Source organism: Anarrhichthys ocellatus, unplaced genomic scaffold, assembly GCF_004355925.1.
Source record: "Anarrhichthys ocellatus isolate YVR2014 unplaced genomic scaffold, GSC_Weel_1.0 scaffold58, whole genome shotgun sequence".
Lineage (NCBI taxonomy): Eukaryota > Metazoa > Chordata > Actinopteri > Perciformes > Anarhichadidae > Anarrhichthys > Anarrhichthys ocellatus.
Window position 1 is genome coordinate 1473805 of NW_022280088.1, and position 25713 is coordinate 1499517.

At 39.7% G+C, this 25713-nt stretch overlaps 1 protein-coding gene across 1 annotated transcript; it reads right to left on the bottom strand.

Moving 5' to 3' along the window:
* Positions 1–25426, bottom strand: tacr3a (tachykinin receptor 3a). Its single transcript, XM_031871464.1, has 5 exons — positions 24799–25426; positions 19515–19703; positions 18816–18966; positions 3553–3749; positions 1–3277 (listed from the first exon to the last, which is right to left on the bottom strand). The coding sequence occupies exons 1-5, from the start codon at positions 25164–25166 to the stop codon at positions 2956–2958; spliced, it is 1227 nt and encodes a 408-aa protein (XP_031727324.1). The 5' UTR covers positions 25167–25426; the 3' UTR covers positions 1–2955.
* Between the last annotated feature and the right edge of the window lie 287 nt (positions 25427–25713).

Consider the following 25713-nt stretch of genomic DNA (forward strand, 5'->3'; position numbering starts at 1 on the left):
AAGACATTTCTGATCACAGGTAACTTATGTAAAACCTTTAACAAGCTGGGAAGTGATAGACACGGAAGTACGTTGCAAAAACAAGATAAATATCTCATAATTACTGAATCAAAATGCTTGGATTTACAGGTAATTATGAGCTGTGGTGGAGGTAATTGAATTAAGGAATATAAACAAATTTAGATATTTAAAAGTTGCTCATTATTACAATAGCCTGCATTGTTTATGACAAAACACTATTGCTCAGTTGTAGTTTTTTTCCTCATTAAAATTTGACAGTCATAAGTTTCATCATAAGCATGTTGTGTTGCTTGTAAACATTATACTGTAAGGAAGACGTTTGCAATGAAGCTACATTAATGAAGCAAATACATCACCACTGACTAAAGCAGGCCAAAAACCCCTAAGACATATTATATTGAATTTGAAAGTCACTTTGTATTATCAATAACAATAAGTTCCTACAATTCCTCATCTCATATTACCAAAATAATTGTCACTTGCCAGCAAAAATCATATTATAATTAGTTTAAAGGAAAATATAATAGTTTATTTCAACCCGAGTCCTGTTTTTTAATAAGAGCAATAAAAGTACATCTAGCCAAGTAAAAGGGACAAAATGTAGTGAAGTAATGACATTGATTGATTGCTTGTGAGAACAAAGAAATGAGGCTCAGGTCGAAATAAACAAATTATCCTTTAAAGACACAACAAATAATATGGTCACCACTTGACAGAGATAGAGACACACATTGTACTGTACATTCATACAAAGCACATACATTATTACAGAGAAATATGAAAACAGATTGATCACCAGACACAAATATTTAACCAACTTCAATATTAGGATTATAGACGACATCTTAAAAATGCATGACACTGAAATGCACAAACTTGTTTTTCTTCACATTCTTGAGTAAATACTTTCATGAAGTCTTCTAACATTCAGAACTGTTGGTAAGAATAATTAAGGACATCTATAATGTGTTTCGATGGTCAGTCTAGAAGATTTGAGCTTACATTTTCTTCCAAACGTGACAAAATGAACGTCTTTTGAACCTTTTGACATTTGTTGTATCTGTCATCACAAAGTGCAACTAGTAGGACACTGCACACATTGTTCTTTAAAATATTTCTTTCAACAAACCAAAACACTGATGATGAAAGAAGTCAAACAACTTATTATCATGTTTAGTTCCTCGCAGTGAGTCAGAGGGGATACATATGGTTTAGATAATCCTGTCACAGTATGGTTCCACTCATATTATAAAACCAACACGGCACAAGCTACCATATTGCTTGGTGCAGATTCAACACTTGAAAAAGCAACAAGCAGGGATTTAAATAAAGATTCAACACAGGAAAGCAGCATGCTGGAAGAAACTACTGAAACACCAACAACTGCAAAAGGCAAACACTGGGCATTTAAAAAAAACATTCTAGAACAGTAAAACAGAGGTTGTGCGGCTTCCTTTATTCTTTCCTTCACTTGGTTGCAAAGTGACGGTCCTTGTTGGTCAGTTCGCTTTCAGTCTGCACATTCTCCAGCAGCCTGTTTATTAGCGTGCTGCAAATACTGGATTTCGCCTCTGGCTTTTTGCCAGTTACAGAAAGCATGTTCCTTACAACCGTTACATAACTGAAATCCTAGCTCAATTTCAATACTTTCAGAGCCAAACTCAAAGCCACATATAGAGCCAAATGGTGTTCGATCAACAGCTATTCCATTGGCAGCTTTCTGCAGCCGCTCATTCGAGGCTTCGGGGGGGAAATAGATGCAGAGTGCATCCTCTGCATCACAAAGTTCACAGTTATTACTTACAGATGGAATTAAAAACTATGACATACTTACATAATTACAACCACCATGGTGTTTTTTCATATCAACTCTATTGTGAGATGGTCTCACACTCCCAGCAGCGAATCTCCCAGCAGAACTGATTCATTTAATTATCAATCATTTCAACTGTGGGACCGAGACCTTAATTAAACAGCAGTGCACTGGGTGTGTTGAAATGCTAATCCCAATCAGAGCTGAATTACTGTAATGAAACAGCTACTTGCAGTATTTAATTTATGCAAATATACCTTTATTGGATAGGAAGAAGACTTTAACATATTTAGATCATCAAACTGTACAAGTTCAGAATTCTTCACCTTGACAACATACAAGGCTGCTCCCGAACTGTAAATGTAAAGCACCACCCACCACAGCCACAGTCGCTATCAGTCACATTTTTTTTCTGGGCTATTTTGCAGGTTAACCATGACTCTACAGCTATGCTCTTGGTTGAGAACTAAACTTCAGTGACGAGAGGCAGTAGGAATCTTTACCAAAGCATCCGGCCAAAGCAGAGGCCTGTTGCACCAAGCTAGAATTTCTAACGAGATGATTTTGAGACGTCTCACTAATTAAAAACAAACAGACCTGCAAGCAAACAAACAGAGATGCATGAGGATGGAAGAGCCCTTTGGGACTCACAAATGTATTTGGAATTTGAAAGCAATGATCCTTTGTGTGATCCTTTGCTGCCACTTGCAACAGCATCTAAATACTGCTCGCAATCCGCTTTTGTGAAAGAGGCTCCGGTTCCACACAGACACTCACAACATAATACAAGACACAACACCTGTTTGAGAAACTGCTGGAAAAAACCTGTGACGCATGCTGTATTTTCTTAAAGCAGAGCTATTCTGCTGTGAAACATATTTAAACTGCTACACTTGTCTTGGTGTTTACCACAGCTGCTTTAACACTCTAAGCTTTAATGCTATTATGTCGGGAAAAATGAACAAACATTCAATAAAAATAAATTCGGCTATCAGCTGATTCCAAATATTACAAAATCAGGTCTAAATAAACCAAACATATGTGCACCATTTGTATGTACAGTGCATTATGCATCTGTGTACATTTCTTGCACGCATACAGTATGTCTCTGAAAACACCCTTCAAGAAAACTCCTCGGGTTGAGTGCCTGGAGCCTCTCCATTCTGCGTTTTCGCACCATCAACACTGCATCCAGTGATCTCCGCGTGGCGAGACGTGATGTAGCTTCTCTTCCTGGCCGACAGGGACTGCTTCCTTCCAGAGCTGCCATCGCCCTCGGCGGGGTCGTAGACCAACACCATGGTGGTATCCATTCGTGACAGCGTGTACATGCTGCTTTGGCATGTCGGATGTAGACGCGTGGAGCGTAGTTCCAACTCGTCGTAGCTGGATACCTTGATGAACGGGCACCAACGAAACGCTCGCTTGAAGCCAGCTCGAAACCTGGTGCCACATGAATAGGGAGTGGGGAAGGATTGCAAAACAAAGTGTTTGTTTGGAAAAAAAAAGGGAGAATTGAAAACATAAAAAAATGGGTCTAATGGGTCCAATTGGAATCCATGCCTAACTTTTTTAATCTTCCAGTAAAAGATATAATGAAATGTAACAGCACTCAGTGATGTGTTCTAACAAAATCAATCATTTAGCAGCCCTGTAAAACTACGTTCAGTTGCAACATTTAGTTTTTTAGATTGTCATAACACCCTGTTGTAACCCACCTGCTATTAAGGCAGCAGTAGATGATAGGGTTGTACATGGTGGAGCTCATTGCCAGCCACAGCACTGACAGGTAGACCTGCTGGATGTACTTCCATTTGCTCAGACGCTTGTTGAGACCCGTCACAATGAAGTAGACGTGATAAGGCAGCCAGCAGAGGGCAAAAGTCACTACTACGATGATCATCATCTTCACCACCTGAGAGAGAGAGAGCCAGAGCGAGAGCGAGAGCGAGAGATGACAAGAAACATTCACAAGCTGTCACTGTTGAGAGAGACAGAGTGAAAGATCGCAGTGCGTAAGCCGGAGGACGTTACACGGAAAATAAAAAAAACAGTCAACGTCTCTGAAACTGAAGAATATGTGTGGGGTGGGGGGAATGTGGAGCATTTCATTTCAGTCCATTTCTGAATTACAGCATTTTGGTAGCACCTGGTACTGCAGGAACAGCTCTGCAAGACTTGAATAGAAATCGGGACAGTATGTTCTAGTTCCTTTGATGTTATTACCAAATGAAATGAAATGAATCCATAATACTATGTGGCTCTTCAGAGGAAGGCTGAGGCACGCTACCAGAGACAAAACAGACATCATTGGGACCCTCCTGAAATCCAAACAGAAGTCCTGGCACCCCAAGTTTATGACATAACATAAGCCGTACTGTAAACTATGGTGGCTGCTAAACAGTGGTGAAGCAGTTAGTCAGTATTTTGGGTGGAGGATAAACTAAGGCTTGTATTTTCTCAAGAGGATACAAGTCGAGCTTGAAAATGAAGTGAGAAGACTAACTGGAAGACGTAAGGACCAAAGTCAGTTGCACGTGAAATGCTCCGTTCCCAAAGAACAGCCTGGACTCCTAAAACTTGTGTTCCCATACAACAAAACTGTATTGTCAATTACGAATCGAGGGAAACATACAGTTTTGTGAAAAAGTGTTTGCCCCCTTCCTGATTTCTTATTTTTCTGCATGTTTGTCACACTTAAATGTTTCAGATCATCAAACAAATTTAAATATTAGACAAAGATAACACAAGTAAACACAAAATGCAGTTTTTAAATGAAGGTTTTTATTATTAAGGGGGAAAAAAATCCAAACCTACATGGCCCTGTGTGAAAAAGTGATTGCCCCCTAAACCTAATAACTGGTTGGGCCACCCTTAGCAGCAACAACTGCAATCAAGCGTTTGCGATAACTGGCAATGAGTCTTTTACAGCGCTGTAGAGGAATTTTGGCCCACTCATCTTTGCAGAATTGTTGTAATTCAGCCACATTGGAGGGTTTTCGAGCATGAACCGCCTTTTTAAGGTCATGCCACAGCATCTCAATCGGATTCAGGTCGGGACTTTGACTAGGCCACTCCAAAGTCTTCATTTTGTTTTTCTTAAGCCATTCAGAGGTGGACTTGCTGGTGTGTTTTGGATCATTGTCCTGCTGCAGAAGCCAAGTGCGCTTCAGCTTGAGGTCACGAACAGATGGCCGGACATTCTCCTTCAGGATTTGTTGGTAGACAGCAGAATTCATGGTTCCATTTACCACAGCAAGTCTTCCAGGTCCTGAAGCAGCAAAACAGCCCCAGACCATCACACTACCACCACCATATTTTACTGTTGGTATGATGTTCCTTTTCTGAAATGCCGTGTTACTGTTATGCCAGATGTAATGGGACATACACCTTCCAAAAAGTTCAACTTTTGTCTCGTCAGTCCACAGAGTATTTTCCCAAAAGTCTTGGGGATCATCAAGATGTTTTCTGGCAAAACTGAGACGAGCCTTTATGTTCTTTTTGCTCAGCAGTGGTTTTCGTCTTGGAACTCTGCCATGCAGGCCATTTTTGCCCAGTCTCTTTCTTATGGTGGAGTCATGAACACTGACCTTAATTGAGGCAAGTGAGGCCTGCAGTTCTTTGGATGTTGTTCTGGGGTCTTTTATGACCTCTTGGATGAGTCGTCGCTGCGCTCTTGGGGTAATTTTGGTCGGCCGGCCACTCCTGGGAAGGTTCACCACTGTTCCATGTTTTCGCCATTTGTGGATAATGGCTCTCACTGTGGTTCGCTGGAGTCCCAAAGCTTTAGAAATGGCTTTGTAACCTTTTCCAGACTGATAGATCTCAATTACTTTGTTTCTCATTTGTTCCTGAATTTCTTTGGATTGCAGCATGATGTCTAGCTTTTGAGGATCTTTTGGTCTACCTCACTTTGTCAGGCAGGTCCTATTTAAGTGATTTCTTGATTGAGAACAGGTGTGGCAGTAATCAGGCCTGGGTGTGGCTAGAGAAATTGAACTCGGCTTTCCAAAGATGTGATAAACCACAGTTAATTTATGTTTTAACAGGGGGGGGGGAGCAATCACTTTTTCACACAGGGCCATGTAGGTTTGGATTTTTTTTTCCCCTTAATAATAAAAACCTTCATTTAAAAACTGTATTTTGTGTTTACTTGTTATCTTTGTCTAATATTTAAATTTGTTTGATGATCTGAATCATTTAAGTGTGACAAACATGCAAAAAAATAAGAAATCAGGAAGGGGGCAAACACTTTTTCACACAACTGTATATTCTCCCGGATTATGTTTGTTTTTGACGTATTGTGTCCCATGTGAGATGACAAGTCAACATTGACTTATTTTAATGCCTTAATCATTATTTTTATTACAGTCAATAATAAATCCCGAAACCAAAAATGCATCAGTCCATCTCTCAATACTCTGACCTCCTTACATTGTTTGTGGCACCTAGCCCTGAGCCCCTTTGTTCCAGTTGTAAATCTGAAAAAACAGGTCACAAAAATTTACTTTCCCTTTTTTTAAATGACACAGTGGTTTCCTAAAGTTTTACTGCTGGTCACTGTGCTGTTACTCAAACAGGAGACAACTGTGTCTTTGCTGGGGACTATTTTCAGTAACATATTAACCCACACACACACACGCATGCACACACACTTGATAGGAGGCATTTATGGTAACAGGACAGTGTATGGGTACAGACATTTTCAAAAAGCTGTCCCATCATTACGACAGACATCTTAAGTTCTCAATTGGCTGAATATGTAATACAAAAACAAAAAGACACCCTTCCCCAAGTTATTTACTGTAAAATCCAGTCATCGTGGCCACGATTTTGAGCATGATAAAAATAAAAAAAATCCATATAGTCTCTTTCTCACACAGCTACATAAACAATATTGAAAGTATATCCTGTGAAGCTCATGCAATGTTTTATATGCACTATTGGACTGTCTTAAGGGTTGTGAACTACAAAAAACTCTGACATGTAGCAAAGTTATGTCTCCCTGCAGCCCATTTTTCAACATGGCGGATATGGAGAATGTCAGAGTATATATTTCCAACAATGTCTTGTGTCATATTATATAATATTGTTGATGGCAACAGTATGGCTGTAAGTTATACAGTTGCAAACTGAACTGAGCCTTGTAAGTAGAAAGCCTGACTAGTGCACAAATAGAGCCGAACAATATCGAAAAAAATGGAGAGTACAGAGTTTTTGTATCGTTTGCAGTATGCTACACCATGACATTAATAAAAACAAACGAGGTAACAAAACAGGAAAATAGAAAAGAAAACATTCCACATTAAAATGCGGTCTTCCACCAAAATATGAGTTTGATAAGGATGTAAAAGATGATACTGATTATAATAGCCTGAGATTATAAGGGAGGGTGTTGGAAAATTGAGGAAACCAGATCTCGCCACGCTTCTTAATCCCTAGCTGCACTGTGGCTTGCAGGGGGCCATATATTTAAACTATAATTATTTCGAAAATTAATCAGAAATTCAATCTAAATTGTATTCAATATATTATAGACAGACAGTGAAATCAGGCAAAAATGGAAGTTGTGTTTTTTTATTTCAAGAATTGTAAAAAAAGAAAGAAAAAAGCCTTGAGTTTAACTTACATTTCTTAGTTAGAGTTCCAATGTGATTAAGATTGCTGTCTGACTAAATGTTATTTATATGTATCAACAAACTCAATACCAATACCTTCAAGGGTGTTGAAACAGAGGGAAATAACCTAAGTATTAATGGGTGCAAATAGAATAGTCTTAGAACAAGAACTAAAACAAGCTGAGTATTAAACGTAATAGTAAGAATATTAGAAGAAATGGAGGCGAGGGTATTCCCATGTTTAACGTGAACAGAAAGCTTTACATCATCATCATAGACATGTAAATTCATACATAGGTTGGCCTATAGAAGGAAAATAAAATTGTTCCTTGAGTTACACCACAATGGCAAGGGTGGCAGGTACATAAAAAAGCTACTCACATTACAACACAAACTTCTACCAACGAGGTAAACCAATAAATAGCTGCACTCTTAACACTAATCCTTTATTTAAGATGGTCATAATAAGATAATATGATCCCACCCCATTGGCATAAAGGTTGTGTGGATTTGCAATGAAATAGTTCAGCAGTTTTAATGTTTTTTGTGTGTGTGTGTATGTGTCTCTCTCTAACAAACACACAAAGTAAGGAGGGCCCCAACAGAAAATCTTGCATAGGGCCCCCTGTTGTCTAGTGTCAGGCCTGACTGCACGCTATAAGAGACAATTTAGTGCCATAAACCAAAAAAAGCATTCAAAAGGAAACAAAACTTTTTAAATAAGCCTAAAAATAAAACAAACAAACAAACGAGGGTGTTTTTTTTATTATATCTTGAGCAATGGGGTGTTAAGTAATTAGGAAATGCTTATGCTCAGTTCTAAAAATCAAGTGGATTCAAGGAACTGGGTAAAAGATGCACTGATGACTGAAACTTAAAGCCTGAGAATGTGGCCATAAGAGGTAGTAACCAGCTGCAAAATATTTGTATGAAATACTTTGCTAGTTTACAATGACAAAACTAGATTAAAAAAAACTTGTGCAAAGCGGGACAAATAGATTATTGTAAATCCTGTTTTTAAGTCCTTGTTAAGGGGACTAGGTAAGCTGCAGCACATTCAGAACACAGAAGGTTGTAGAAAGAAGTATAGTCACATAACTCCTGTTGTTAAATTACATAATTGTTTCCCATGAAATTTAGAATTGAATATAAACTCCTACTCATAGACAAAGCTCTGAATATTCTGGCACAATACACTATATTTCCAACATAGCCATGAATGGCTTTCCAGATCACTCAAGTCATCTGGTGCTGGCCTTTCAAAAATATTAAGAGTCATCTCCAAAACTAGAGAAGCAGCTTTTTATTTTTATGCTCCGTGAGCTGGAACCTTCTGCCAAAGGATCTGAAATGTGCTCCATCAATTTCCTTTTTCAAAAATAAACATAAAACCTTTTTATTTGGTATGGCATATACGCTTGTGGACTATAATCCATCCAACAAAAATGGTTATTCCTGTTCAATCACTGTTAATACATGCGTTTTTCTCTCTTAATACATTTAGATCTTTTTAACCCGTTACACGAGGGATGTCCTTCGCAAATTACATTTACTATGAGGTTAAGAAGGTTATTTTGGTTGTAGATTACACACCAATAATACATGCTTTCACTGCTCGTCTGTCAAACAAGGTTATTTTGAGAAATAGCTTCAAAGAAGGAATAATTCAAGGAAAATGACAAATCATAAAAACAATCAGTGTGCTACATGTTGAGCTGGAGGTTGTTAACAATGCACCAAGTGGTTGCTTGGGCTACCTGCTCACGGTATTAATTTTGTTACGAGTCCAATTATAGTTGTGTTGTGTGCATATTTAGGAACGGTGAGGGCGAGATGTAAGGCTATTCACCTCAACCCTCTGTTGCCTCTCCAGAGGAAGCTCCTGTTATTGAAGAGATTGACGAGGTTTATTGTATTGAAGGCCGAGCTGAAATCGATGTATAGGACGTGGCTGTAGGTGTTGAGTGACTCCAATTGTTGCAAGGTGTGGTGGAGGGCTATGTAAACAGCATCCTCAGTCCTATTGGCTCAGAGAGCAAACTGATTCATATCCATCAGAGGGGTGGTGATGGATTTCAAATAAGGGTTGATGCGCTCCAACGCATTCTTGAGCACAGATGTTGGGGCATTTGGTCGAAAGTCTTTGAGGCACAATATCTTGGTTGATTCTGGTACAGGGATTATAGTTGAGTGCTTGAAGCACTGTGCTACTGTACATTGTCGGAGGGAGGTATTGAAGATATCGAAGATGTGAAGCCAGTTGAGCTGCACAATGGTTGAGTACAGCAGGACTGATACTGTCCAAGCCTGCTGCTCTCCTATTATTCGTTTTCCTGAACACGGCCCTCCCCTCTTCTTCCTGGATGTAGAATAGAGGGGGGAATGGGAGGAGAGTAATGACTAGAGACCATTTATATCTCCCATATAAATCACTGAGATTGTCTGGAAGGTTATTATGTCTTAAAATGGAAGATGGGAGTACGTCATCATCTTGAGGGGATCTTCTTGATCTTCTCGAGAAGACTCTTTAAAAACTGATGATAAAAAAACACAACAATGCATCTTTTCTCTATTTATAGGTTGACTTTTTGAAAATAGGACTCAATGTTTGTTTTACAGTGGTTAACCTGAAGTGCCAGGTTGTTTGGTTTGCAATTTGATAGATTTGTTTCAGAGGAGACACAATTTAAGTAATTTTCACAAAACTTTTGAACCTAGAACCAAGAATTGAACCTGTGTGAAGTTTAATTAAGAAATACAACGCCCTCAATGTAGCGAGTAAGTAATAAGAATTGATTTTGCATTTGACACATCAGCATAACTATGATTAAAATGTACCTAAAGTACCTTATTTTTTAGCATTTCACACTGAGGTTTTTTTCTACCTTCCTCCGGGGGGACGGACTGACTGGTTTGCCTCGTAATCAAACAGACAGAGCTAAGTAATTCTCTCTGTCTCAAACTTAATGTTCTTGATGGGGAAGTAATCCACAGGACAAAGAAGAGAAGAACGGTCTAACTACAGAGGGAACCATTCAAATTAAGTACATATCCCACATACAGCAATTGTCTGCCTTTTAGTAATATGGGTCAGGGTTTTTTAATATCAACCCGACCCATTATGAGAGCCAATCTTCACCACGGACAGGACAATTGTCTGGACTGAGGTCAGAGACAAGGACTAAGACCAGCAGACTTAGTCACCACGGATCGTGTGCATTTGTGTTTGAGAGACAGAGGGGAAGAAAAGGTGGATTATTGCACGCAATTGCTGCTCTGTCACTTTTTAACCCACCCCTCCCAACCTGAGTTTTTTTTCAGTAATCGACCAGTGGTCAACCTGCATTTTTTTGTTTATTTAGTTCCTGAGAACTACGGGTTTTAAGTTTACCATATAGGTTACTTTTTAGGTATGCTGGAAGACAGGATTGCATTGATTGCAATCCCACAATCCATTGCTTCCTAGATTACATGCCAGTGAAAGATTAAAGACTTTGAAGTAAATTACTAAAAGTAAGTTGTAAGACATTTTGCCATTAGCACGTAGCACAAACAGTTTGTCTTCTAGAAATGATGTTAACTCTTGCTAACTAGTAAGGCAAGACAAACATTAAGACAAGGCAGATTGCATGAAGAGAGAAACCACAATGTGCTTTACATAAAATACATAAGAAATAAATTAATGCTGCATCTGCCATCATTTTGACCAAACGCAATTGGCAGAATAGAAGGAAATACATAATTTGATTAAGTTCTATGAAAACCAGTTGCGACCAGTTATTATACGGAAGATATAATCTACACATGGGCAAGTATGTTTCTGAGTGAATGCATGCACACCCTTTGATGGTTTCATTCCGGGATTGAACTTGAAAATCCAACACAAATGGGCTCAGACAGAGCAGAGAGAATATGAGATGGGTGAAGAACAAATATATGAAATTTACATACAGTTTAGCAGACCTAGAAGGGAGGATGTCTTATCGCTTTTTACCACTTTCATGATTGCTGAACTACAAAGACCAGTGGGAAAAAAAACGTCATATAATAAGAATAAGAATATTAATCGACTGTACCCAAGAGCCCTGGAGCAGGATTACTGGTGCTATTGTCATAGGCTGTGACAGAAAATGTAATATAACCATGAACACGTTTTTGGACACACAGTCTGTCATGATTGTAAAGCCCTCTGAGGCAAATTTGTAATTTGTGATTTTGGACTATACAAAAATAAATTGAATTGAATTTAATGGGTTTTTAGCCCCACGGCCAGCAACAAGATGTTGGTCTTCCCGTGAAGACAACACTCCTCCTAGCCCTGACATCAGCTAAGAGAGTGAGTGACCTATGGACGAAAGTGCAGAAACTTTACAGCCAAATCCCTCATTTACACCTAAAGTCTGAACAAACTCCTTCCGGTGGAGAATCATTTCTCTCGAGGGTTTCCTCTAACAGTCTCACCTACTGTGCCCAGTGCGCTATTTTTCTCAGCATGTCGCATGCACGTTAAACATAAGGAGGACGCAGCAGCTGTTCGTTCATTACAGGGGACACTCACAAGGCGTGGTTTTGTCAAAACAGTGTCTGCCTATGCGATACCATCACACAAGTCTGCAGTGCAGTAAAAGTGGAGCGTTCGCAGGGTGTCTGGGCAAACTCCACAACAGCCATATCTTCATCCATGGCCCAGTCAGTACCTCCCTGACTTTTTACACGTGTCACCCACATCTGTGAGCTGGGGTTTGTTGTCTGCTTGTGGAACTTGGTGTCACATCGGGACATATACCTCAGCTTCGCCCATAACAGCCACAGCTCTTAGAGGGCAAAGACTATATGAAATAGAACGTCAGTTTTAACAGAAGTCTTGGCCCGCCCAAGAAATTTTCCAGTGCAAAATGTTGGTTACATATTGTGTATCCGGATTCTATGTGTTTCAGCACAGCCTTGTAAGCGTTGGGCCCCCTATGGTGCCACCTATGCCAACTGAAGAAATGCTGGTTTAAAGTAGGACTATGGTCCGTGCAGAGCACAAACAAAATGTTCACGCATGCGAGGGGGGATGAATCCAATAGCTACAGCCCTTAGAGGTCCACGCATATTCCAAGCTCTCACGGCCGCCGCTCGCACCGCTTCCATATGGCGGTTACACCTGATAACGCTGTCACGATCGATGGCGTTGTCGTGGAAGTGTAACACCCACCCACTAGTTCCCCCTCAGGTAAAAACTGTTAGCTCTGTCAGCACTGTTGCCATTATTTGCACTGTTAACACTGTTAGCAGCAGCCGGCTCAGCAGTCCCCATGTTGAGAGCCATGTGGAGGCAATCGATTTTCAAACAAAACATATTTGCTGTTGCAAGTTAGCAGTACATATATATATATATATTGGAGACAAGGTTGATAATCTATTGATTGCTTGCCTACGCAGACAGGTGGTTTAGTTAGTTGTTTTGGCTAATTACAACTCTTCTTAAGTTGAAGGGTTGCAGGGCTGTACTGGATATAAAGTGAGATCACTAGACTTAACTAATATTATGATAAAGGTGTAAGTTGTCCCTCCCTCACAAATGTATCAAAGCTAACAATAGAGAAATGGAGATATTAGTACACAAGAAGAGGTGCAATTAATAAATAAATTAAGATCCTGTGACTTTACTATAGATATAGATATAAGGGGCCTTTAAATATAAAACTAACTTTGTGTGCAATAAGTTAATGCATATCAGTGGAGTTTATAAACCATTAGGAGCGCAGATATTAGTATTTACTTGAGTTAAAGTTAAAGTTAATTTCAATTAGTTTTTTAGGTTGCTAATGTAGTTACAAATGGAAACAATAACAAAGCCAAATAGCATAAAAATAATGAAAAGAACTTAGAAGAAGCTGAAGTAAATACTTCATGCAGACTTTCAAATATAAATTCAAATGAGCAGTGGGAAACAAATATGAGTAGATGAGAGAAACATATTACTTTGATGCAGATTTGCTTTGGAAAAAAAACAATAATGAAACTCACATGCTAATGAGCTTTTTAGTGCATAAAATGGATATTGAGTCAGATTGTAACAGTGCTTTGCTCTGGCTTCCTGTCCAACAAAGAATTGACTTTAAAATCCTGCTGTTGGTTTACAAAGCACTGAATGGTTTAGGGCCAAAATACATCTCTGATCTGCTGCTAGCTTATGAACCATCCCGACCCCTTAGCTCATCTGGGACCGGTCTACTTTCTGTTCCCAGAGTCAGAACTAAACATGGAGAAGCAGCGTTCAGTTTTTCTGCTCCACATATCTGGAACAAAGTCCCAGAAAGCTGCAGGGCTGCTGAGACCCTCAGCTCCTTTACATCAAGATTGAAGACTTTTCTCTTTGCTGCTGCCTTTAATTGAACCAGATTCAAGGATATTAATCAATCTCCTGCATTTCTGTATTTTACTACTGTATTTTATTTCTTACACTGCTTTTTAGTGTTTTAATGACTGTTTGTAATGTTTCAATGAATGTTCCTAATTGTTTTTAAATCTCCTTTTCTTTTGCCTTATGTTTTGATGCTTTTAATGGTTTTATGTGGAGCACTTTGAATTACCTTGTTGTTGAAATGTGCTATACAAATAAACTTGCCTTGCCTTGCTTGCCCCAGCATTTTTCTTCATTACTCCATTAGATGACTACTCATTAGTTAGGTTGAAGCCAGAATAATCCTAAAATTTTTAATTTGATACAATAAGAACAAACATCAGCTTGATTTAGCTAAAACAAAAGGTGAAGAGGAAAGAAAGAGAAAACAAATCAGAGGAAGAGAGTGATTTCATTTGTTTTCTGTGCTTTTTACGGTATGCCCACCATCTACAACGTCTGTGTATCACAACAGTGTAACACTTCATGGACTGAAAATATCCTTTCTAGTGAACCAACCTCCTCCTAATTATGTAAACTGTATACTACTAATTTGCAAAAGCAAATACGAAACATACTGTATGATGCCCTACTTACTTACTTTTCAATAACCTGCACTAAGCCTTTTTTCCCAGGAGACAGTGATGCTCTTTGGAGCGAGTCATTAAAATCCATTGCAAGAAAGAATAAGAAAGCAGTCGGGGGTCTGAAAAAAGCAAAAAACTTTTATACAAGAATGGCTTGCACATGAGTGTAAGACAATCACTGTCAAAGTTTAGACAATCACTGGTGTGAAGCGAGACTGCGGGAGTTCATGTGACTGTAGTCACAGAAAGAAAGCAGCCAACTCCTGTTGTGTTATAGCGTGACTTGGTGAATGACCCTAAATAAATAGATTCTATTGTGATTATCATTATGACTCAAGCCTGTGCACTTGGCTGTGCACACCCACACTCATCTCTCTCATGCAGACTGATCTATTGACACCTGTCCCGCCACGATAAGAACTGTCCGGTTATCTCTGCAAGTTAGCATGACACTCACATATCCTGCACTGTTGTACTTCATTTTTGGAAAAATCTGATCTTGTAGAGGTAATCCATCCCAAGCTTCACACACACACACACACACACACACACACACACACACACACACACACACACACACACACACACACACACTTCAAGATGGATGATCGATGGTGCTTACAACACAACACAGATTGCCTTAGATAGCCACATGGCAGACTCATGACAGGTCATTAGTCACAGACTGACATTTCGAACGCACAGCCACAGGCATGAGCTCAGAACTCACCAGCTGCAGCATGATCATTGCGGAAGAATGGATTAACTCAAAACAATGTTCTAGTCCAGGGGTCAAAAATAGGCAGACCGCGGTCCGGTCCGGTTCCGGACCCAGACGCGTTGTATCCGGACCTGGACCTATAACCGGATGGATAATTGATAATTATTACATTTTAACAGAGCGCTTCTATTTTAACCGGTGCAGCTTTTACGCCACTTGTTCAGCTTTCCAGGAAACACACCGATCAATTACATGCGTTGTAAATCACGTGATGCTACTCAGCCAATCAAATATGTGTATTCCGATAAGCGTCGTAACTCCAGTGACATATACACACACGGGAGAGAGACGGGGAGAGAGACCAAACTATCAGAGAAGTACGCGAGTCAGAAACGTTATTTCACATGTTGGCTCCAAAAAGAGAAATGTGGACAACGAAACCAGAGCCTTTAACCAAGAATAGACAGACTCTTATATCTTCATTCTTCCTATGGGTATTTAAAACCCAGTGTGTCTCACATGTTCAGAGACTGTGGTGTTTTTAAAAGAGGCAATGTGAAGCCCCACTAGGTGACAAAGCACAAATCTTTTGAGCAAACGTACCCACTCACATCCAAAATGAAAGCACAGAAAATAAACAATCTAAGAGCCCAATATAATCAGAATCCTAACACATGAATTCACTGCTCAAAAATGATGTAAACAAAGCGTAGAATAGAGCTGAAACAAGAGGTTTTAATAACCACAGATAAAGTCCCTGCACACAAATTTCTCTTTTTAGAAGATGAGAAGAATATAGTATCGTGTTTTTTTTGATTGACCACCTCACACCTGAATTAACTGAATTTAAAGCTGCAGGGCAAAGACGATTCAGTTAAATACATTTTTCTAAAATGAAGTGCTGTATTTTAAGAGTCACATTTTTCAAAGCTTTCTGTAATGTATTGTATAATCCAGCCCATGTTATACTTGAAATGAGAGAAGAACATATATTTATTATTCGAGGATGTATTTTTTATAATTTAACCAGTTAAATTTTAAATCTGACAATAAATATTGTTGAGATATTATTCAATTGAACTTTCTTTATTTGATTTGACAGTCAGCTGTTGACTACATACAGACGTTAATACAACTGATTGGCTACTTCAATATATATGGGACTAAATCATAGCACAAGTTAAGACATTATTTTAATGTTCCGGACCTTTGCATGAGTAAATTCTCTTTAACTCGACCTCGCTGAATTTGAATTGACTACCCCTAGTCTAGTCAGTCTGAGTAGCAATAAAGATGATGAAAAATTATTATTGCTTTTTATTGCTTCCTATCACCTCACAGACCTGTGATGGCTGCACAAGAAATGTATCATTAAAGGGGACACACTGGATAATCTTGAGAAATAATAACACTGTTCATGGGTTGTTTTTGTATGAAATCACCACTTTCTTCTTCTTTACTTCAATTTAATCATTTCATTGCAGTGACCTTTGCCACTTTCATACCATCCACAAAAAACGAATTACTCTGTCAATTCCTTATGTGGGTTACAGCTTCTTTTGAAGATGCACAATACACTCTTCAATACACTCCATGGCTATGTAAACAAAGCACAGAGACGCAAGGATTATAACACAAACACACACACACACACACACACACACACACGAGAAGAGCAACTTTATCCTCTGCTCAGGTGGACAATACTTTACTATATCTTTACAGCTAATAGATGTATGCTGCTATATTGCTATATTAATGCTCTGAATAGTGTATAGAGATCCTTTAAAACATTGCTGTTGAGTCTTTTAAATGCATGTTTTTTTTATTACATTCACCTTTATTATATCTTGAGATCAAAAAACCTTGTGAGTGACCCAGCTCTTTAAATTTACTTAAATAAACTCAGAGACACTGAGACGCAATTATGACAATCTGGTGGTTACTGAAGCTTGGTGATTAAGGCCTGGCCTGAAAATACTGAAAATATTTCAATGCCACACGATATACTAGTAGTATAAAGTACTGTATACACTTGATGACAGCCTGCTTTGGCTACTGCTAATTAAATATCACCTAAAAACAGCTAAATGATTTGCCATGCATTGCTTTTTTCTCCTAACTGGATTTTTGTCTGGAGAACAGTAAAAACAATGGCTTCTGAGTCAGCTAGTAGTGATGCTTAACACTGTTGCCATGGGCAATGTTCTCTCCTTTCTGTAACCTTTTCTGACCAGAGTCTGCAAGCACAACACTCTCAACCCGCATGACATTCATGCCTAAGAAAAACACACTGTACCATGTAAACCAGTGACGGCGACAAGGTGGAGTTTGAGAGAAAAACATGCTTCAGCTCAAGTTATAATTCAGACTTTACATACACAAAAAATGCAAACTGCATTTTGAAAGTGCCACTGAAATCACAACTAAATTAAGGCTGTTTGAAATATCCCAGTGAAACAGAGGGATGAATTATCCTGTGCACGCACACACACACACACACACACACACACACACACACACACACACACACAAATACTCCTTTTCCCTTGACTCCCCATAGACCAAGCATGTCTTGAATGAGCCCATGAGACAAAAAGGCCTCGATGTCTTCCAAAGTGCGGAGGAAGTCATAATGCCTCGAGACACTGTTGGTTTTCAGAGCTTGTCCGTGTTCACGGACAAAGAGTTGATTGAGGACAAGAGACAACTACAAAGGTTGTGTTCTGTAGAATTAAGCTTTTCCTCCCTGAAATGTTCACAGTGCACCATGTTCACCGGCTACACACGCATACAGAAGACAAAAGTCATTATTCTTGATCAATGCAATATGCTGTTCTCACTTTTAAGTGTAAGATTTATAGAATCTTTTTTATTCAAACTTAAAGCAAATCTACACAATATTACTAATCGTGGAGCTTAATGGGAATCAAATGTAATATTCCTATTTTTCTTTTCTTTTAAAGAGCCCAGTGTTCTACTATTTTTATGTTTTATCTTAATAGTCCTGCTTCATGTGCAATACATATCAAACACAATTTCCAATCATATTCAAAGCAGAAACAGTATAGTTCCAGTGATTGAACAACACAACAGAAAGCTTACAGGGAGTATATAGGTTCATTTAAAAGGTGTTAAATATTAATATTTTCTATATTAAAGGGTTAAATTGTACAACATATTTTGCTGTATCGAATAACCTTGTTATCTCTACCAGTGATGTTATATTCGTACCAGGTTGTTTATCAGCAGGATTCACTTAGTTAATTAATTTATTACATTTAATTAGATTTGGGGGTGGTCTGGGATTTCACCATCAGATAATAAATGTGTTTGCCACAGCAACAAAATGAACAGAGACAGAAACTAAATCCTAAAGGTATACAGTAACAATAAGATGGATAATTGCTCTAGGGAGATGCTTTTTGAATGCCTTTCAGTTTAAAAAAAAAAGATCAGATGATCCACTTCCTATTCCTATTCCCAGAATTGAGATAACAATTACCTGGAGCCCAAGGCTGTTCTGTGGCAGAACATTATAGATTATTCCTGGGTCTCTGACTTTGATTCAAAGATCCTGTTCACAGTTACTAAGTGGGCCACCGCGGGTCAATATCTGAATTCTTGAAGGAAGGGCCCACCGTTTCCGCTCAAGCATGCTTACCTTCCTTTTAGCCCTGAGCTGTCCGTGATAGTTATCAGATGAGTCTCCTGGTATCTCCCCTCCCCACAGAGTCAGCCCCACGATGGTGTAAGTGATGCCCATCACCACTAAGGGCAGCACGTAGACCAGAACTGTCACTATGATATGATACCTAGGAAGAAAAGAATGAGGAAAGGCATAAGTGTTTACATTTATAAAATAGTTATACAATATCATTTAATACACAGTAGTTTTTATATTCTACCCAGGTTGAGCATATATATATAAATTAGAAAAATATCAACAAAAACTTTCAACTTGTTGAATATAATTTTCTTTTACAGTACAAGCAACTCATGTCCTCATCTATTTCAAATAATGGTAACAATGCAGCCAATACTGTGTGTGTATGTAACTGTCAACATGAATGTGAAGGGATGTGGTCCGTCACAGGCAATGTGCTGCTCGTTAAATTAATAACATTAGTTTCAAACATTTGTCTATGAAAGTTCACAAGGAATGACTTAAAGGTTACACCTGTGTGTACATTCTAAGTTATATCTGGATAATATTATAATTAACTTGTATGGAGGAACCTGTTAAAATGATCCACATTTGAACTTAGACAAAGCATCCGCAACAGTTGGCTTAAGTGGAAAGGACTGAGCTACGCTGTCTGGTATCAAAACAATTAACAGCAAGTTCCAAAGTATTTCTCACATGAAGGGGTCGTCGGCCATGCGGGGCCAGGCCACGTAGCAGAGGGTCCTGCGGGGCAGAGTTCGGGTGGTGGAGAAGTAGCAGAGAGGGAAGGCCAGAACCACGGCTAGACTCCAGATACAGACGATAACTCCTGTGGTGGCCTTCGCCGACAAACGAGGCTTCAGAGGATGGATGATGGCCATGTACCTACAGGTCAGAGGTCAGGAGGTTATAAAGACAGACTTGTGTTTAAAGCCTCAACAACTGATTAAATCATTGAATGATTGTTTTAATTTTTGTGGCAGTTTTCCATCACACTTTTTGGCATCTAACACAAGTATATGTAACAAAATAAAGTAACATATACTTGTGATAATGACTTGTTCTGAGCTGCTCAAATAAAGAGTAATTTCGCTAGGGAATCTACATTTTTTTACATTCAAAGTTTCTATTGAGGCTTTCGAATGTTTTTTGAAGAAAGACCCAAACACAGATTAGGACAGGCACACTGGTGAAGTTCAATCACTTACTAAGAAAAAAGGCTTGCAGGCAGTGAGACCAAACACAGGTAACAACGGGAGGGTAACAGGCTAGGTAGTAGGTAACAAAACTCCAAACAGCAATGATGATAATCTGACAAAGGATCAAATGAAGTGGACCTCTATATGTAGTGAGTGACTCATTAGACAATAAGAGGCAGGTGAGGAGGCGGGTGGGGAAGACCTGTTGAGCAGATGAAGGAAGTGGAAGCAGGTGTGTTGATGGTTGTGACATTGAGATAATGGAAAAAGGGGAAAGAGAAAATGTCAATGAAAAGTCTCTGGCTGTGGTCGAAAAGTTAAAAAAGTACATCGGAAAGGTAATTAAGAATTATTCAATTTTGACGGAGTGCTTCTATTTTAACCAGCGCAGGTTTTTTAGACTCTACGGTACTCGTTCAGCGGTCCAGGTAAGACACCCACCAATTGCATGCATTGTAAATCTTCTCACGTGACACTACTCTGCCAATCAAATATGTGTATTCCGATAAACACTGTGGCTTGAGTGAGAATCTGGGGGTACCTCCCATGTCTCTTAATTGTATCATTGCATTAACGTTTCCCTGACTTGCACTAGGGATGCATGGCGAGACGCAAGGAAACCATGCAAGGAGAGAGGAACCGAGGAAATCATTTTTAAGAGAAATGAGACGTCATTTCCTCTGAAGCGTCGCGTGAAGTGAAATCTATAGAACTTGGGAGTGATACACTTGAGTTTAATCAGTGATTTTCTCTCCACTCTGGTATGATGTTGAAATATCAGACCAGCGTGATCAGCTACAGCGTCTAATCAAATAATTGATAAACAATGAGGGGGGCGTGTCGGCCGTTAAAACACTTCTGTGAAGGCTGCTGTCTTGTATCCTTGCTCATGGCTCCTCCTCGATCCCTCTTGACTCCTCGCTCCTCAGAGCAGAAACAAGAGCTTTGGAACAGCCGTCAAGATGGTGGAGCAGAACAACGATCCGGTTCAAGGATCGAGGAGCAAGGAAATGACAAATAAGAGACTTCGGATGTACCCAGAGTCTTTCTCATTTCACGATTTTGTGCCAACTCGATTCCTCGCTCCTTAATTCTCCAGCTTGTGATCCAGAAGTTGATCTCAGCATTCCAATTCCTAAAATGGAGGATCAAGGAGGCTTGCCGGAGAAGCTATGAGCAAGGAAACTTCCTTTGCGAAAGTGTTTTCAGCACACGTAAACAAATAAAAGAGGCGTGACACACAGCTGTAATGAGAAATTTGAACAGCTCTTATCATGGCTGCCACTTAGACACTACCGGGTCATTTCACAAGTGGCAACCTTCGATTCTGTAAAGTGAAGCCAATGAGGAAGTTCCTTAAACTTGCATTCTTTCTAATAGCCAGGAGGGGGTCACTCCTCTGTTTACAAAAAGAAGTCTGATTGTATGGAAGTCTATGAGAAAATGACCCTACTTCTCACTACATTTATTACCTCAGTAAACATTGTAAATATGAGTTCATGGTCTCAATCGCAAGTTTTGAAATAGACAATAAAGCAGGTTATACTTTAGGGAGTGGCTACCCTGTGATTGACAGGTCACTATCACTACCAGAGCCATATGCAGCATCTCTATGTCACTTCTTCCCAGTCCAAATATTGTCACTTCCGTTCACTGGTTGTAAAAAAACAAAATGGTGACGGCCAAAATGTCAAACTCAAGGCTTAAAAACAGCGGTCCACAAACCAATGGGTGCAACATAAATATATATTGGAAAGCACTGTTGTATGTGATTATGTTTGAATGTCATTTTCTGGCCTAAAAACGATAAAAAAAATGTCTCTACATTTTACTATTTTCTGCCTGTCCGCCCGTAAAAGTCCAATTAGCCTGTGGTGTCTGATTTTCAGGGAAATTGAAGGACGATTCATTCCAAAAAACTGTGATGAGATTTAGTTTGAACCACACAGTGGCGCACTCAGAACTGGCAGGAGATTACCAGCTGAACACGAACTCAACTCAGGATGCTACATGATTAACGTAGGCTTAGAGGCGCTAATTCAATCTTCATAAGATGGTAAAGAATGCTTCTTGTCCTATTACTCTCTGAGGGCCAACAGCAAAGGTGCCCCGTCTATTCACCAGTAATTGCTTGGCATTTATTCTGTGTCTAGCTAATTCTTGTGGTTGGCACTGTGTGAATAGATTGTCAGATGTCCAATCAAGTATGTGCCACAACAGTGTGTGTTATTTGGGATCCAACGGTGGTTGATATAGTAGACTTGTAACCACTGAACAATAACCACAATGCAAAGCCAGCCACACTTGAATAACGTTATTACACACGCACTCCTCTTTGGTAGCCAAGTATACACATCAAAGCACATTTACAGAGGTGTCAGCATCAACTGGGCACAATAAGAGAGACATTACAGCTGCAAATTAATAAATATTTTTACAATATATTTTTTGTTCAACATGGGGGTCTGCTCTGTCTCAAGCTGTGTGAAAGCTTTCAGACCACATATTGTTTGGAAGCCATGTCACCGGTGTGTGACCAACTAAACACTCACTTTATCATCGCCTGGTGTTTCACGAGTAGAGATTACATTGGATGAGATTTACGGCGTGAAGTATCCCCACATTATGCGTACAACTAAATGTCAAGTACTGGCTCAGAGGTGAGGAGTTTGTTTAATGTTTCAGACACTTTCACTTCACAGCATCTTAGAAAATACTTAAATGGTCAGTTCTGATTTTATATTTCCATGCAGATAGTTTTGGTTTAGTTTGAACGAATGAAAGTTTTAAATGCAAATGACTCCTACGATAGGTCTGTACCACTTGAAATATTGTGTTCGTACTCAAGACAAAATTCAAAATACCAGAAAATTGGTGAATGCGACAAGTTCTGAATCACTCGAACAAGCCAGTTAAGAACGAATCTGTCTGTACGAGAGGTTCTTGTATGAGGCCCATTGTCTTAGGAAAGACACTGCTGTTGTTGAATTTTTTTAATTAACCTACGTTGAATTGGGGTGGATGCAGAAATCTCATGGATTGATACCTCAAAAACTGGTCAAATGAAACCAATATCGGAACGAGTATAGTGAACTGAAATATCACTTAATATTCTGATGTGTACATATACATACAGTATATGCCACTACCGTTGAAGACCCAATGATAAGACTGTATTCTACAAAGGTGTGAGTAATGGAAAAAGGCACGAGCCGTGTCATCACAAAAAGCTTCAAGGCTTCGCCAGTTACCTTTCACACACCAATCTGCGTTTGTTTGGCTCCAGTACCTAAGGAAACACACTTGGCAGTACAGAGTCAACAGGAAGGATGAATTCACTGATGATCACGAACTGTGGCCTCATGCCATTTCTAGACAGAGCGGAGACAGCAACATACTGGGGTTACGAAAAGCATGACCTGAGGTTACATCTACATCATGTGGGTCACGCCGATGTTCTCTTTCTCAGTACACCGTTGACAGAATCAAATAGACACAGCAGACCGAAAATACAAACTCATGGAAGTTGCTGTAGAGGAGCCAAAATGATCAAGGCCTCAGGAAATGCATTGCTCCCTGTGTGTCAAGGAGAAAACACCTCACACACTGTGCACTAGCTGTAGACACACTGTGCCTGCATGCAACTTCTCCACCCATTTAGTTTTCATTATGTTTGGCCTGTGGCCGCTTCCTTCATCAATCTAATCCCTTAATTCAAACATTATGACGGTCCACTTATCAGTATCAAAGCACGGCTGATAGCTCGACTGCATCACCACATTACTGGAAACAACAGGGGCAGGGAAAGAGAAAGAGATGGAGGAACAAAAAAAGAAAGAGGTGCGAAAGAGCAAAAGAGATAAATAATATGAATGCATCTGACAGAAAACAAGAGAGTCAGATAGCGTAATAACATGGGTGTTGGCACACGAAGAGCCATTCACTGCATTGCAGATTCTTGCAAAAACAGCTTTACTTTGTGATTCATTGGCTGTGAAACGTAAAAATAAATGTGTGTAACAGGATCATGGTGGACGAGATGGCGTCCCGCTGGGACACCGCCTTTCCAGAATGCGATTCACAAACACGTAATTATCACCCTCCACTGGGAGCTGAAATAAATGTACTGAAATCAGCAGGGGGCATAAACTCTGATGATAAAATAGTTTCGGGACAATGCCTACATAATGTATTGTAAATATAAATTGAACTGACTCCATAAGTAAGTTCTTGAGCATGAGGGCACAAAGTAGAACATCAAATGACCTGCACAAGCATTGCCGAATGGAGTGCAGTTTGTTTTCTAGCTATATAGAAACAATACAGATGTGAGTTTAAAGCAGATGATTACATTTTCGATCGCTGCTGGTGGAATAATTAGAAACAAGATCTCCAAAACATCGTGTGTGAAGCACTTGAGATGAAAGTGTTTCGGTTAAGGACTTTTTTTTACACGCCAGCTTGAAATATTCATGTTCATGTTCAGGTGTGTTGAATGTAGTCTGCATTACAATAGATATTTTACCTCAATGGCTTTATTGCTGCTCCCCTTTTTTCTGCAATACAGATGCATATAAGAAGAATCTAAAATGACTATATTATTATTATTATTTTGTATAAAAAAAAACACGTAACTGATCATCTACAGAGAGAGAGAGAGAGAGAGAGCGAGAGAGAGAGAGAGAGAGAGAGAGAGAGAGAGAGAGAGAGAGAGAGAACGATTGAGCTTTATTTAGCTTTCATTCACTAAATATGGTTCTTGCAGCATTTCATATGCCCACCTGTCAACAGCTAACGCAGTCATGGAGTAGATGCTTGCAAACACGGATGTGACCGGGAAGAAGTTGTGGAATTTGCAGTACGCTTCCCCGAAGTACCACTCCCCGTGGGTAGCGTAGATAAAGTTTATCAAAGTGTTAAACGCGGCCATTGACGCGTCCGAAAACGCCAGGTTTAAGAGAAAGTAGTTCGTCACCGTCCTCATACGCTTGTGGGCAAGAATGATCCATATCACGATGAGGTTTCCAAACACTGCCACCGCCAGCACGGAACTGTAGGCTACGGACCAGAGAGCGACGCGCCACGGCGGCTGCACAAACTGGTTGGTGTGGTTTGCCGTTATGTTGGATCCATTATGTGCAGCTGCCATCCTTGTCTCCTTTTCCCCGCCGATTATAGCGAATGCGTCGGTCGTTTCACGAGTGTGATCTACTCACCGAGGTGCAAAAGCTAGAATGGTGAGAGAGGATTGCGTATATGAACCATAGCGCGCAACTTAAGCACCTCACCATCCCTTAAAAACACAGATCTCCAGATCACCACAGTGAATGTCTCCAACAGTTCCGCACGTGTCAGCATACAGTAACATGTCTACAAATAAAAACGCGGTGAAACACTAGTATCCTTCAGCGCCTGTTGAATGCGAGTGTGAGCGCGCACAGCCTCTCTCCTCCAGCAACAGGCAGGGCGCCGTGCGCACTTAGTGACGCACAAGTGGCTACATGGTGAAATAGATTGATTGATTGTTGTGGCTCCTGTATTAAACTTCATGAATAACAGATGAACCACGCCGTCTCTCTTCGCAGTGGCCCACATGCAGTAATCAGTCAGCGCACGTTGTGTACCTTTATCTTCCATGACCCTTCAGATGATCTTTTGTCAGCAGCATTTCAAAGAAAGAACAGGATATTGAAATA